General features: G+C 33.1%; 2 protein-coding genes across 2 annotated transcripts; both read right to left on the reverse strand.

The window, feature by feature from the left end:
• Positions 1-5470: 5470 nt before the first annotated feature.
• Positions 5471-9820, reverse strand: LOC131637270 (syntaxin-31-like). The gene is made up of 6 exons (XM_058907851.1): positions 9476-9820; positions 9128-9378; positions 8611-8750; positions 7964-8005; positions 6309-6506; positions 5471-6172 (listed from the first exon to the last, which is right to left on the reverse strand). Exons 1-6 carry the CDS (start codon positions 9687-9689, stop codon positions 6013-6015), a joined length of 1005 nt encoding a protein of 334 aa, XP_058763834.1. The 5' UTR covers positions 9690-9820; the 3' UTR covers positions 5471-6012.
• Positions 9821-11279: 1459 nt separating this feature from the next.
• On the reverse strand, positions 11280-12947 carry LOC131637285 (protein transport protein SEC13 homolog B-like). The gene is made up of 2 exons (XM_058907868.1): positions 12860-12947; positions 11280-12410 (listed from the first exon to the last, which is right to left on the reverse strand). Exon 2 carries the CDS (start codon positions 12401-12403, stop codon positions 11498-11500), a length of 906 nt encoding a protein of 301 aa, XP_058763851.1. The 5' UTR covers positions 12404-12410; positions 12860-12947; the 3' UTR covers positions 11280-11497.
• Between the last annotated feature and the right edge of the window lie 2807 nt (positions 12948-15754).

The following is a 15754-nucleotide window of genomic DNA, read 5'->3' on the forward strand; positions in this document are numbered from 1 at the left end:
TTTTATTAAGAGAATATTATTTTTCTTATTCTTATTCCATAGAGAATATAATAATGCCACTTTATTTATAAACATTTACCATATGTTAAAATTGCTACCCCTTCAATGAGATTAGTTTATTTTGATAACTTCGTAAGAATTTAGAAAATGATAAATTACAGTAATTATTGATATTAATTTTTCTTAGATTTTTTAAAAAGATAAAATATTAAATTATTGGATCTCATATAGGGAAGAGAATGAATAGAGTTTAGATAGAGTACTATAGTACACATTCCTATGTTGAAAAAAAATATTTCGTACCTAACTCATACCCACTAGAGTATCAACGTTAGAACTCGTACCTGTGTCTTATGGACATGTAAGTACTCATATACGTACTTATTATCCGCATTTCTATTAAAAATAAATATATCATATTATTTTTGTTGGAACAATTAGAGTTCCAGGAAGAAGAAGAAGAAAAGAGAGAGAAGTGAGAAAATTATATTAAAAAAAAGGAGATTTTATTAAATTGAAGTTGTCGTATCTATTTATAACATAACATGCCTATTTATAGGCAACCAAAACCCAAAACATACAAGTTACACTTTAACACAACAACTATATGATGTATTCAACGAATCTACTCAACTATCTTAACTATGTCGACTCCAATTGCTTCACCTCTGTCGAACATAAACTTGTTTACTGAAACCATGAATTACATATTCTAACACCCCCCCCCCCCCCCCCCCCCCCATAATTCACGCTTTTAAGGCTTCTCATCCCAATGTTTCTCTTCAACTCATCAAACCTGGTTTTCTTCAGAGACTTGGTGAGTACATCAACTAGTTACCATTTGGTCTTGCAATGCTCAAGTTCAAGATTTCCTTTATTTACTTGATTCTTGAGAAAATGATACCTCCTCTCTATGTGTTTACTTAGACTATGGCACACATAATGATTAGCTAGGTCGATAGTTGACTTGTTATCGACAAACAACTTCATTTTTTTAGGTTCCATGATCTTGAACTCTTCTAGCAGCATCTTTATCCATATTGTTTGACATGTTGTATATGATACATCCACGTATTCAACTTCACAAGATGACAAAGCCACAATGTTTTGCTTTCTTGAGCTCCAAGAGATCGAAAACACCTCCAGTCATGAATATGTACCGTATAATACTCTTCTTCTCATCTTTATCTCCACTAAAATGAATCAGTGTAACCATGTACTTTTGTATTTGTTTTGGTATTTGTAACACCCGAGGCTAAAGAAGGCGAGGGGTGGTTGCACCGCATGTAACACCTAATACCGAAGAGGGCTAGGGTGGTCGCCACATCGGAATGAGAGGGAACCTGAGGCTGTGCTGGTATTGCATGGTTGAAGGAAAGCTTATAAGGATTGATGGGTACTACCTATACCAACAAGATGCATCTTCTTTTTGGTAGCTCATTCCATAAGAACTCCATAGTTAAGCGTGCTTGACTTGGAGCAATTCTAGGATGGGTGACCTTCTGGAAAGTTTCCCGGAAAGCATGTGAGTGAGGTCAAAGCATGTTGAAAAGACTCGTGTTGGTTTGTGGGGTCAGTCGATCATCCTAAAAGCACTCTGGAACGTTTCAAATGGTATCAGAGTCGGACCTCTCCCAGTACGATGTGGTTCAAGGACGAACCATGTCAAAGCATGTTGAAAAGACTCGTGTTGGTTTGTGGAGTCAGTCGATCATCCCAAAAGCACTCTGAAGCGTTACAATATTCTTCTACCTTGACATCAGTACACCATGATCGATAATATATTTTATGTATCTCAACACCCTCTTGACTGCAGTGAGATGAAATTCTTGTGGATTCTCCATAAATCTGCTCAACAACCCGACACTTTGAAAAATATATGGCCTTATGTTGCAAAGATACCTCAATGATCCAATGAATTATTTGTACAATGTTTTACTTACAAAATCATCACTTGGCCTCAGTTTCATCTTGAACACCCACTTCACATCAATTGGCTTCTTGTTAGATCTTTCGACAAGCTCCTAGTTCTTTTTCTTCTCAATTTCCTTGAGTTCTTCGTTCATGACTACCAACCAATTTAAATCATTCATGGCTTGATCCAAATTAATTGGTTCTGATTCAGCCATTATCATTGCTTCTTCTATGAGATCACCATCTGCATTAATTGCTTGATTTGGAAATCTTTCATATCCAACTATCCTTGTTGAATTAATTCTCGCTATAGTCAATCTTCTACATTTTTCTCACGTGGTTCTTCATTTTGATCGGTTGTAACTTCAGTTTGTTGGTCTTCTTCTTCAAGCACAATTGGGATTGTCTGTTGCATATGTAGAACCGACTCCCAAGTCCAATTCCACCCTTTAGTTTCATCCACCAGAACTTCTCTACCGATCACTAGCTTATTATCATTTGGAAAATACAATTTATATGCACTAGTCGAATGATAACCTATGAGCACTATGCCACCATGGTCTGACTTTGATCATCTAGCTTCTTCCTTAATTTCTCAGGTACATTCCTGCAACACATTGATCCAAATACTCTAAGATGAATAACAAGGTGTCTTCTCAACTATTTTCTTGGTTAAACATGTACTCATTATGTACACTACTGTCGAAATCGATTCTCCCCAAAAGTCATTTATTTTTTTATCAGGTTGGTTTGTAATGGAACTCAAATTTAAAATAGAAATCATGACTAAAAAGACATTATAACAAATTTAAAAGTTAATGTATTTTCTTAAATTTTCCAGGGTGATCCTATTTTCATTGATTTGATGATGCAAACTTTCAAGGAGTTCTCCCAATCCACAAGCATATATGTCAACCCTAACAAGTGTAAAGTTTATTTTGACAATGTAGAGGAAAGCAATAAGCAGGTAATTTAGAATCTAGCCATGTTTTCTATTGAGTCACTTCCTTTTAGATATCTTGGCATACCCCTTACTAGAAAAAAATTTGTCTGTTGGGAAATGCATGATCTTGGTTGATAAAATAATGGCTAGAATTAAGCATTGAAGTTCCATACTCCTGAGTTTTATTGGCATAACTCAGTTGATTAATGTGTTGTTTTTGCCATTGCCAACTATTAGATGCAATGCATTTCTGTACCCAAGAAGGTGATTAAAAATGTAGAGGCAGTGTGTGTGGTCTGGTATTGAAAAAATTTCAAGGAAATCTCCAATAGCTTGGCAGAAAGTTTGTGCTACTAGGAAACAAGGTGGTTTGAGCATTATATCTCTTGTGGAGTAGAACAAGGCTAACCTTATAAAGTTACTTTGGAACTTATCTGGCAAGGCTGGTAGTCTTTGGACCAAGTGGATCGATCGTTACTACTCTAAGAGCATCTCCAATGGTGTAACCCATTTTTGGGTTCTTTATGGGTCCCACTAGCCACATCATCTTAAAATAATTTTTATAATTTTTATTTTAATTGTATAATTCTAAAAAGTTATTATTGGGCCCACAACTTTACCTCATAAACTAATTTGATTGGGTACCATAATTTTTTCATAGTTGCATTGCAATGCAATGGTACTATAATGTGGCATGTCTAGGTGGAGAACTTATTAGAAGGAACTACCATTGGAGATGGTCTAAAGGGTGTGATATAATGAGTGTGCTTGTGAGATGCCATCCTAAAGTGTGTTTTAGCTAAGACGGTCTACAAAATTTGGAAACTCATAAATGCTTTTTGTGTTGGCAACAATGGTTGATATTATTGTGTACACGGTCTGGTTAAAGCCTAAACTTAGGAAACATGTGAGTAAACTTTTGGTGCCTTAATTGTGTTTGTGCAACGTTTTCTTTGGGTGGATGGATTGTTTGATCGTCTTGGGCTGTATTGTTTTCTTTTGTTTCAATAAAGTTTAATTCTTTCAAAAAATTATAATTTAACATATCCTATCTTGATTAACAAACACATTCTAAATATATAATAATAAACTTGTTTAGTTAAAAGAAAACATAAATTATTATTCTAAAACCCTAGCGTTAATCAACTTAAACAAGACAATAGAATTTGGTTTCCCAGAAATTCATCTGAACTTGTTTCAGATTTTATGAAAAAATTTTGCTTTGACTGGATTTAGATTTGACTTTGGATTTTCTTCCATTACAAAATATAGAAATAGACCGAGTAATGAAGACGCTAGTACCCACTCATCTCAAACTCGTTTTGTTTATATGTGTTTGTATTTTATATCAGTTTTGATAATTTAGAATATTAATTGTATTGATTAATGTTTTGATATTTTTGTTTACTCTATTTTTAAAATTTGTGTTTGTTTTTTTTTTAAATATTTTTTTACTTTTTTATTTGTAATATAATTTAATATTAAAGAATAATATTATTTTCATTTTAAAAAATGGATAACACTTGAGAAACAACACACAAAAAAAAAAAAAAAACTCAAATTCAATCCAAACTCGTGAATTTGAAACTTAACTCTTTATTCTTGACGGAAATTTAGATTGATAACAAAAAAATTATCAAAGATTAAGATTTGAATTTAAATTCAAAGAAGATAAAAATCGTCCCAATGTCACCCCACTTCCATGCCTAAATTAAGTAGCTTATCCAACACTTTCTTTATGTAGCTAATAGTGGACTTTATTATAAATTAATCCTTCTCAACCATTACTACCATTTCTATTTTTAAAAATAAATAAATAATTTCTTACTATCTTTTTTCTTTTCAAACTAAATTATAATTGTAGAAATTCTTTTTACTAAATTATAGTCCAACAAGTTTTATTTACCAAATTTTTTTGCCAAAAGTTTATAATAAATATTAACTTTAATTAATTAAATAAATACAACTAGTAAATCCATATTTAAAAAAAGAAAAGAAAAGAAAAGAAAATATAAAAGTTTTCCACCAAAATTTCCCGACAAAAATTTATAATAAATAATAATTATAATTTAATAAATTTATAAAATTAAAAACTCTACATTAAAAATATAAAATAGTCACTTAACCCCACTTAACCATCATCACACATTATAACTCGCCATTTAAACACAATAGTTTTTTAACCCCACTTAGCCAAATAAAACTAATAACTTTCTATTAGAAAAAGAAATAGCCCATATAACCCCACATAACCATTTTACTACACGTTATCACTCCCCATTTAATCAAAATGATCTTCAACCCCATATAATCAAATAGAGTTAATAACTCCACATTTAAAAAAAAAAAAAAGAAGTCATTTAATCCCAATTAGCTTCTTTTTTTTTTGTTTGGATTTTTTTTTTTTTTTTTTTTGAGTGAGTTGGATTTTGGAGGTTTACTAGAATCCAGGTAAGCCTCAAAACTAAAAATAAACACTTAAAAAATGCAGCATTTTAAGAGGCAGATTGAACAAACAATCATCTAACATGAAGGCAGCCATAAGGTGAGTTATTCAACTCCCTTCCCTTAAACAACAACCATTGCAATAGATAGACCATGAGACACATCGAATATCTTCAAAATATCAATCAATAACAAAAAGAATGTTCAATTAAAAAATAGTTATACATCAATACTTTTAGAGAAAAAAAAAATCAACTTTTGATATTACAGTATCCGCAAGGTTCTTATGTTATACACACAGCTAAACAAACTACTATTATGTTAACATGGTAACTTGAAAAGAATGTGGAAACTGATATGATAGATGCGCCCTTTCTTTGGCTCTTCGCATCTTATGCCCCACCTCCATAACGGTATTGTGATGATTCATCTATATGCAAACTGATATTTCTAACTTAAATCTGTATTCAAACTCCTAAAAATCTTGGGGGCCTACCTGCCACAACATTTTTAATAGTGATGCCAAATAACAGAATACATGAACCAAAAAGTTTACTGATCATTGAACCAAACCTACTTGCAAATAGGATACATATCTCATATGTACATCTCATCATTTAGTTGCTTTGGCAGCAAGCCACAGAAGGATGAAGATGAGTCCAAATAAGTTGTGAAAAACAAAAAACAAAAAAACTTCCTTGATTGGTACATTAGGCCACAAAGAATATGAAGATCATCAGAAAGAATATCAAAATGGCAAATATTTTGATCATAAGCCATCTATTTGATGATATTTGGTTGAGATGCCTCAATAAAGAACTGCGGGCTCCTTCAACATTTGCCAATGACTCATCCATGTTGTCATCAATCCTGCCCGAGTCAATTACAATTTACATGTTTAAGATTAATGACTAGAACCTGTGAATAATTTATAATGATACAATTTTTTTTACACACATGACAATTTGAATCTTCAATTGTCAAAAATTTAAGAAAAGGTTGAAACCTGATAGCTAGCTCTCCTTGATGGGCAACCATCGTAGCCAAATGAGAGAAGATTCCACTAAGTTCAGTAATAGTAGATTCCACATTGTGCAGAGCAGTTGATCGACTTTGGGCATATTCTTCATGCCGAGGAACAACCTGTTGTACCAAAGACATCTCCATTTGCTGGGATGGATTGTTGTCCACGGCTAACCTTCGCCTGTATCAGCAATGACAGCAAATTTACCACATATGGCAGTCTAAGTTAGAAAATAAACACATCCTAAGCATACCTAAAAAATTTAAGCAACTCAGGCCCAAAATGCAACAGATATCAAGAACCTAAGCATAAATATTTATCAGCCCATTCATAAGCTTGGTAAGTCATTAGCCAAATAATTGAGATATGACAAGTTCTAAATTGAAGAACCACATTAAACAACTATCCTGTGTGATATTCTAGTAATTGCCCACTCATTTAATGCAAATAATATATTTAATCAGAAAGGATGTAACTATCAAGATGTTTGAAGCTTGATTTGTAGAAAAACGACGGGCATAACTGACACCAGACAAGACAGTACCATAACTGATGGATATATTGACAAATCACAGGGTTCAAAAATACTAAAGACCAAAGGATGGTTTGGACTGGGTTCCCCTCATTTGAGCAGGATTCCGAGCTAGGTTTCAACTCTACAGAGCTGGGTTCATTCACCTTAGTGGTCTTTTGGATGTAAACTTACAACGATGGGTTTATCATGTTTTGGAGTTTGCGACTTCGTTTGTGCTTGGAGTTATAGGGTTAATACAACATCATTAATCTTTTATGGCTATGTGTTGGGATATTAGAGCAGTTTGTGGAGTCAAGTGCTATAACTCCAAGGCTAATGTTTTTGTACTATGTTGTTGTATCCTTTAGCAGTTGCATTTTCTTTTAAAAACACTAACTACTATCATTTTAGGCACGTCCGAGGAAAATTAACCATTTGTCATAGACTCATCCAATCATTGCCAAACTCCCAATCTATGAAGTCTAGCCAAATTAATACAAAAATGATTTTGTAAGCGAGTTAACTCAGTTTTGATACCTATAGTCGAAAACTAGTTGATTATGACTTATGAGTTAACTCGAAAGTTTGACAGTCATTGGGAGGAGGGTTGGCTTGGCTGGATCACCTTTGGGAACTACACATTACTTGGTGTAAATGAGGTTAGTGGTGGAAATTTAAACAAGTGAAAAGGGGGAGGCTTTTTTTGCATGCCCGATTAGGGTAGATGGTTTTCTATGTGAATAAAGTGCAACTCTGAATTTTCAGAGCATCTTCTGGGTTTTTTACTTCTTCATTACGTTTGTTTCCTGCCATTTCATGAATAGGTCCCTAAGATGATTCCCTGCTTGTGAGAACTCCACTCCTCGGTTACATTCAGAAAGCTCAGTACTAATTTCTGTTCTTCTTGGACTAGGTCTGCTTAAGTTCATACACAATAAGAGATTTATAATCCATGAGAACCAAATGAAAGCCACTAGTTTTTACATTTTACATAAAATGCTAGCTTAAAAGTAAAATCTGGGATTCTTAGAGACCAGCAAATAATCATGTTATATAGAAAATAGAAGTGTACAGGGGACAATTTGATCTTATAGCTTTAAAAGAAAATGTACAGGGGACAAACCTTAGCTGATTGCCAGCTGGAGGAACTCCATTTGATGGTGGTCTGCACAAGACAATCAATTTTAAGGAATTAAACATCAAAGGCGTATTATTTTCAACAAATAAGACATGTAGATCCATTATTATAAATCATTCAAGGAAAGGTTCTTCGCTCTTCAAGACTAAATTTTTAAAGAGTTATAGTAGGCTTGGTTACATTACAAGTGTTTTATATTATGTGGGAGACTCTATACAAGCTCTCATGAGCTTGAGTTAAGTTATATTAGCTTTATGCTTTCTTGTACAAGAATGAAAGCTCCGCTATGTCAGTGTTTCTGTTACGGAAGAAATGAAGTATTGATACTTGACAGTTAGAAATTAAGACTAACGCACATTCACATACATATAGTCAGATTGTACCATTCATTGATCAATCCATGACATGACAACAAGAGTATTGAGGAATATAGTAGTTTAAAATTTTTCAAATACAGATGCTCCATACAAAACTAGAAAGTGACAACCACCAGAACAACTTTCAAGTATTTGCGCAATGTGCCACTTCCCTATTTTTGCATAATGGGCAGAGTTGGGAAGGAAAACTCCCGAGACCAAGGTATAATAAACAAAGCCACACTTTACAATTAACATGATAATCAAATTACTTACCCTGGTGTTTGTAGCAAACTCTCAGTTTCAAATGCATTTGTTGAATTTGACCAAGGTGGCGGCTCAGTAGTTTGCTTTGGCTGATGCTGTAAAGGGTTCTTGGAAAATATCTGCTTCCTATTCTCATGAGCCTTGATGTTCTAGGGTTAATGACATACATTCACAACATAAATTTCTAGGGTTAATGACATACATTCACAACATAAATTACATGGCGAGAGAAAAATTGTATGGCATGTGATATGCATAAAAATTTGATTGCTCGATTGTTTTATATTCACAACAACTAAATTTACCAAACATTTTAACCCAATCAACTAGCTTTTCAAACATAAGCTATCCCGTTATAAGCTATTTATTTTCATCTATCAGCTAGCTTTTCCACTATATGCTAACTTACGGTTTAATTTTATCAAACGGAGCCTCAATCGTTAAATCATTCAAAATGTTGGATACAGATATAAGTTACTTTGGTGCAAATAGTTTGTAAAGTTTGTGTGATCAACATATAATTTACCTCTGTCCTTGTAGTTAAAACATCTTGAAGATGCTTTGTAGCTCCCATGAGCTTATTCTTCAAGTCATTGCAAACAGCATTAGAATGCACAACCCTATCTTCTGAGTAATTCTCATCAGCCGAATCAAATTTCTGAATATTTTGCAAATTCAAAACAGCTGAATTCAACGTCGTTATATCAGTCTTAATCAATGCAGTCAGTTCTTGAATCTCTATAATCGGATCATTAAACAGAGACGATTTCTTCGCCACTACAACAACCAACCAATAACAAATCATTACAAGAAATTCAATTCAATATATAAAATAAACGATGATGATGATGATGATGATGATGAAATAGCTTACGCTTAGCGAGCCTTGCGATTTTCTGTGAGGTTTCGTGGATTCCTAATCCGATTTGTGACGCCTTTCGGTTGAATTCAGATCTTGAATAGGAACCTTGAGATGTAGACGGTTGTTGATTCGGCGGTGCGGTGGCTTCTCCTCCGCCACCAGTCTTCTTTAGAGTCTCCGTCAGTGATCGGAACTCCGACGTACGATCACGGTAGGTAGAAGCCATTGAATCGGAGATAGATCTCACTGATACACCAAACGTATCAGTTTCATTGAGCAAAAACGAACAATGAAACGAACCGATTCAGAAAAGTAGATTGGACCGGAAAACCGGTCCGGGTCGGCTCGGTTGGAGAAAGCCTAGCCAAATAAGCTGAACCGAATCGAATGTTGTGTCTTGTGAGAGATGCGTAATACTAACTTAGGGGCAAGAAAGACATTTACACGTTCAGTTTTTGATTAGTGTTGGCTACTTTGGAGTTTGGACTTTTTAATCAGTTTTTAATGGGTGAAAATTGTAAGAAAACTTCTAGTTTCACCATATAATTTCAATTTACACCCCCGATTAGGTTTTAAAAAAGCTCATACTAGCCAGTCCATAATTTCATATAAAAAATTTAAATATTATATAAAGATACTTGAATTGGATTTGCTTAAACTTATTTGCATTGAGGTTGCATAACCATACTTGAATTGAGTGTGTAAGATTTAGACTCTGAAAATTCATCTACTTACATGATTAAATTGAATTTATGTAGATATTTTTTAACTGAGATTATATGAAATATTTATAAACCGAGTTTGCGAAGATGTACTTAAATTAAATTTGCGTAAAACAAACCAAAGTTATATAAAGATACATGAATTGAGTTTGTGTAGTTGTTAAAAAAAATTAAACCTTCATGAACTGAGTTTGTGTGCTTGTTAAAAAAACTAAACCTCCATGAACTAATGGAAGACCTTGTGCAAGTTTCTTTAACATATGATCAACTTTTTCACATGAGGTCTTACTTTTTTTTATTGAATTCGAAGCATAGGGCTAATTTTCATTAAAGGTGAATTGAGAAATTGGAAGTATAAGGTCATGTAACATGTGTTTCTCATAATGTTTGTGTTCCTTCTATGCAATGTAATACTTGTGCTTAATTTTCTTGTGTATTTCTCAATCACAATGTTTAATGATATTGATCAATCTTTTTATATTATTTAAACAACAAATCTATCCCTCATTGAAATTCCAACATGTGTAGTGACCGAAATATTTTGATTTAGAACTAAACATCAGCTCATAAAACAGCTTGTAGTGATACTACACAGATTTTGGAGATTCTTCCCAATTTTACACCTTCACACCAAAGATAAATAGTATAACCACAAAAGAAACATTGAGAACTAAAAAGTATACTAAAAAAAGATACAAAAACAAACCAAGACTAGTATCAAATAAATAAACTACCGAGGAAGCTATTTAATCTAGTAAAAGTTCTTGGGAATTATTGGTAATGTTCTTTAATCTAGTTGTATGATGGATATTTCCAGAAATTATGCCTTACATACAAGGAATGAAGCAATACAGTAGCAACAAACTTCAGCTAACAGAAAACAATAGCTATCAATTAAAGATTATCGATCATTAACACTTATCCTAAAAAGATATGAACCCTTACCAAATATGCACCAGAGGTTATAAGTTACGAACCACGAGTCCTAAAATTATATGCAATAGCCACAAATTTAAACAACTGATGTAAATATAATACCAAAACTGTATTGAAACCTCACATTGTATACCTGAAAAAGATCTTTGATATCTATCTAGAAAAAAACAAATCAAGCTGTTTAACTTCATTCTTGAAAGCACATAATGTATGTTTGATGGTTCACAATGTTCAAGGAACTAAAGGTATCACAAAACATAACTCCTCAACTATATAATACGCATAGAAACAAGGTGTTACAATTATAATTTTAAAAACAAATTTCTAACCATAATCTCAACTCAATAAACAAAGAGTAGACATCAAAGATCAGATTCTATGGTTCCACAGTTGTCACCTGTTGCCACTCTCCATCTACTGCTTCCTTCCATAATGTAACATTATTTCCCCCATCAGCCACAGCCAATATATTTCCAGTCAATGACCACGAAACTCTCCAAACAGGGGTATTGAAATCGTTCAAAATCTTTCCATCCCATTGATCCCCCTCCTTGGCCACAGTCCATATAATCACCTTCCCATCCTGTGAAGCACTTGCAATAGTAGACTTTGGAAGTCCCAAATTCGGTGCCCAAGCAACATCTCTAACCCAATCTGTATGCTTCTGAAGAGCAGGGAAGCAGTCCATCTTCCAATGCCCGTTGTTAAGCTTCCACACCTTCACAGTACTATCACAACCACCAGAGCAAAGCTTCTGTACAGGATCAAGCAAACCAGAACCAACAAGAGCGCCAGGTGCCAAGGAAGGAGCCCACGACACAGAAGTGACACCAACAGGGTGAGCTTGGTCAATCCTTGAACTGTCCCAACCACCATCTGCTCGTGCAGTAAAAACCGAAATATTCCCATCCGACGAACCACAAGCCAAGCAAAGACCCAACTCATGCGGTGCCCAAGCAACCGAGTTCACAGACGACTTATGCTCATCAAACACATGAGCTTGGATCCATTCGTTTTGGTTACCTTCCTTCCATACAATCACACGCCCATCAAAAGAACACGACGCAAGTAAAGAACCAAATTTCGGGTGAGCCCACGTCACCTGCCAAACAGGTCCTTGATGACCGGTAAGAGTTGCTAAATGCTGTGAAGCCGAGTTACTCACTCCAATTATCTTAATCGTATGATCTGAAGAAGCCGTAGCCAACCGTTTACCGTAGTGATCCATCGCAACATCATGAACCGTGTCTTGATGACCCGTTTCAACCTTTTGACCAGGCATTATTTTTCTGCAATCAAACCAACAACATCAATGTAAAATCCAGTCTTTACAAATTAAACCAAAAATTACCAAACCAAACCAAACAAATAGTTAATTTTCCTTCCCAATGTTATATAAATCATCTCAATTCAAACTAAAATCAAACCCTAAAGATTCAGTACAATAAATTTTTAATTTCTATCCCCAATGTTGTATAATTCATCTCAATTCAAACAGCAAGATGAAAATCACGGACTACAGATTCAGTGGGTTGAATAACAATCTACTTAAACAAGATCCAAATCATGAACAATAGCATAAAACCCTATACCCTAAATACAGAAAATTTGGGGATTTGATATTCGAAACCCAGAATTGAAAATTAAGCGATTGGTGAAATTGAAAATAGAGAAAGATTGAAGCGAAGAAAAAAAGGGAAATTGAAGATCTAGTTACAGATCGAGAGAAAGAGAGTACCTAGAAATCGAGAGAACAGTGCGTAGTGTATTTTTGCTTTGATCTTATTTTTGACTATTTTTTCTTCTTTTCTTGTTTTAAGTGTTAAATACTAGTGCACTTTTTTTCTAGTTTCAATTTTTATTATTTACGGATTTAATTTCAATAGTTCTTTTTATTTTTTATTTAAATAAAATTTTACAGAATAAAAAAATAGGATTAAACAGTATTTTTTTTCCTCTAAGTTAGTGAATTTTTGCGTTTAGTTCTTAAATTTTTTCTAGGTTTAAGTCCTTATATCTCATGTTTGTGTTGCATTTCGTCTCTGGCGTTAGTAATTTGTTTAAAAAACACTTAGTTGGAAAACGATATTGACGTGGAATAACATTTTATTTTTCTTATCTTTAATATTTAACAGACGTGACAAATGACTTATGTTAACACTAAAACCTTTCTAAATATTCAGAAAAAGATTTTTGACATCAGTCGTTATTTGGGAGGAGAAGTGTGGTGGCCATTGGAGAACGGTGAAGGCGAATGTGAGGTGACAACCACAATATGACGACGGGACCCTTCGGGTTGACAATCTCATTTGCGGTATTTTGCATTTATCTTTTAATCTTATGTTGCATTATCTGTTCGTTGCATTTATTTGTACCAACTCAGAGTACTTGTGTACCATCTGGTATAATAGTTTTTGAACCTAACTATCTTTTATCTGCTCATGTTCAAACAACAGTTGAAGCACCTGCTGAACCTAGCTCTTATACTCCTATATGTCTTGAACCAGTTGAGTACTAAACCTAAAGTTTCAAGGATCTTATTCTAATGATTTGTGTTATTCTGAGTTGAGCATTAAACCTCTAATTATTCTCATTGTTGTAGAAGAAGAAGAGTAACAAACCTAAAATTTCAAGGAAATTAGAATTAAGGAGAAGTCCTAGGACAAGGAAGAAAACATTGTGATTCTAGCATTTGTGTGTTTTGGCCTTATGGCGTTATATTAAGTTATGTTTATGTAATTCTAAGACAATTTATGTCCTGCTTGTGTAATTCTTAGACAAATTATGCTTTTGAGACAAATTATATTATTTTTATGTAATTCTAAGATAACTTATGCTTTTGAAACAAGTTATGTTCTTTTGTGTATTTTGCAACCTTATGCCTTTTGGATTAATAAAAAAATGACATAACTAAGTATGTCTTTTATCATTATGTTTTGTTTTTACCTTTATGTACTAAAGAATTAGGCAAACTACAACTATAGCCCACTTACATAAGTAATAAACAAGAATTAAAAAGAAACATTTCATTAAGATTAAGGGATGACATTCAAACTACATAATAGAAATAGGGACAAAATGCAAAATGCTAAAACGATTCAGGGTCTGAATTCTTAACCAATTAACCAATATAGGGATGAAATTCAACAAATAACCATCTTATAGGGACTAAAACATAAAAAATTACAGATGTCGTGAATATGGACCTCTCTACCATTTTTGGTAAGCAAAGAACAAAACCATGACAAAATCAACATCCTAAACAAATTGGCCTTTTTCCTTTCGTTTTCCAACTTCAATTTCGTCTTCTGTTTTTTCTTAGCTTCAACGTCTTTGATTATGCAACCTAGATCCTGCTTAACTTCTGAGAAATTGCAACCAATTGAATTTTTCGATTCACTTGATATGTTGCACTGAAGCTCATCATCCCACAAGAATAGCTTGCAACTTGATATTACACCCGAATTTGCATATTTCCATAATCTTCATTTTAGGGTTTTCACTTGAATTTGAGATGAACATCTACATTGCCTTATGGCAACCACAAACAGGGATCTGAGAATGAGAGTAATTACCTATAGATGGTGTTGTCATGTTACATAGAAGAAAAACACAACAACCTGTTACAAAGAGAGAAGAAAAACTACATTTTTTTGAAGAGGAAGAAGATGAAGCAAATGGTATTTTTTTTATGTAGTCCTCCTTTAAATGACCTCCAAAATATTGATTCCACATCTGCAAAATATTAAAGAAAAGAAAAATAAAAGGCCATTCTATGTCACTTCGGTTTTCCTACTCTACGTTTTTTTTAACAGACTACTAACGTCAGAGATAAAATGCTACACAAACATGAGATATAAGGATTTAGACCTAAAAAAATTATGAATTCGAGCTCGTTTGATCTAACTTTTTTAAGTCTTAAAAGTTACTTAAAGTTAAAGTTAAAAAATAAGAGCTTTTAAAGTAAAGTTAAAGTTGTTTGGTTATAATTATTTTTTAAACTTTAAAATTATTTTTAATTTAAAAGTTGTTGTATATATATAATGTGTATTGATTAATTATTGTATTAACATATATATAATTTAGTGTATAGTACAAGAAATTCATAATGTTATTATTGAAAATCATTATTATTAACATATATAATTTAGTGTATAGTATAAGGTATAATATACAAAACAAACAAAAAGTTGGACAATACTAGTATCTACCAAAATGATGATTTAAAATAAAATATAACTCTAGATGTTATGAACCATAGAAAAAATTGAAAAACTTACGTCTATTGCACAAGTGCTGTTTTTTTAAAGAAAAGTGCTTTCATTGGGATTCGAACCGCGACGACATGGTTTAAGCTCCGAAAAAAGTTGGTTTCAACGCTTTTTTTACAAGCTCCTTTTATTCAATTTTTGGTCTTAAAAAAAACTACTTTTTTTTATAAGAGCTTTATAAAATTTGTGTTTGGCCCTCCATCTCCTTATAAGGAGAAGAAAAATAGATAAAAAGTTGGGCCAAACAATATCGAACTAAATGCAAATACTCGTTAACTTACAGGACCACAATATTATTTAAGCCAAAAAAGAATATATGAATAAACCATGTGTAAATTCTACATAACACAGTTTTTAAAATG

This window comes from Vicia villosa, unplaced genomic scaffold (assembly GCF_029867415.1).
Source record: "Vicia villosa cultivar HV-30 ecotype Madison, WI unplaced genomic scaffold, Vvil1.0 ctg.001961F_1_1, whole genome shotgun sequence".
NCBI lineage: Eukaryota > Viridiplantae > Streptophyta > Magnoliopsida > Fabales > Fabaceae > Vicia > Vicia villosa.

Bases quoted from the DNA above. Each gene is read 5' to 3' on its own strand.
- LOC131637285 (XM_058907868.1), bottom strand. From the start codon at position 12,403: ATGCCTGGTCAAAAGGTTGAAACGGGTCATCAAGACACGGTTCATGAT.
- LOC131637270 (XM_058907851.1), bottom strand. From the start codon at position 9,689: ATGGCTTCTACCTACCGTGATCGTACGTCGGAGTTCCGATCACTGACG. The intron at 8,751-9,127 runs GTAAATTATATG...CATTAACCCTAG, and splicing joins TTTTAACTACAAGGACAGAG to AACATCAAGGCTCATGAGAA. The intron at 6,507-7,963 runs GTTTGTCCCCTG...TTGCTGATACAG, and splicing joins CCAGCTGGCAATCAGCTAAG to GCGAAGGTTAGCCGTGGACA.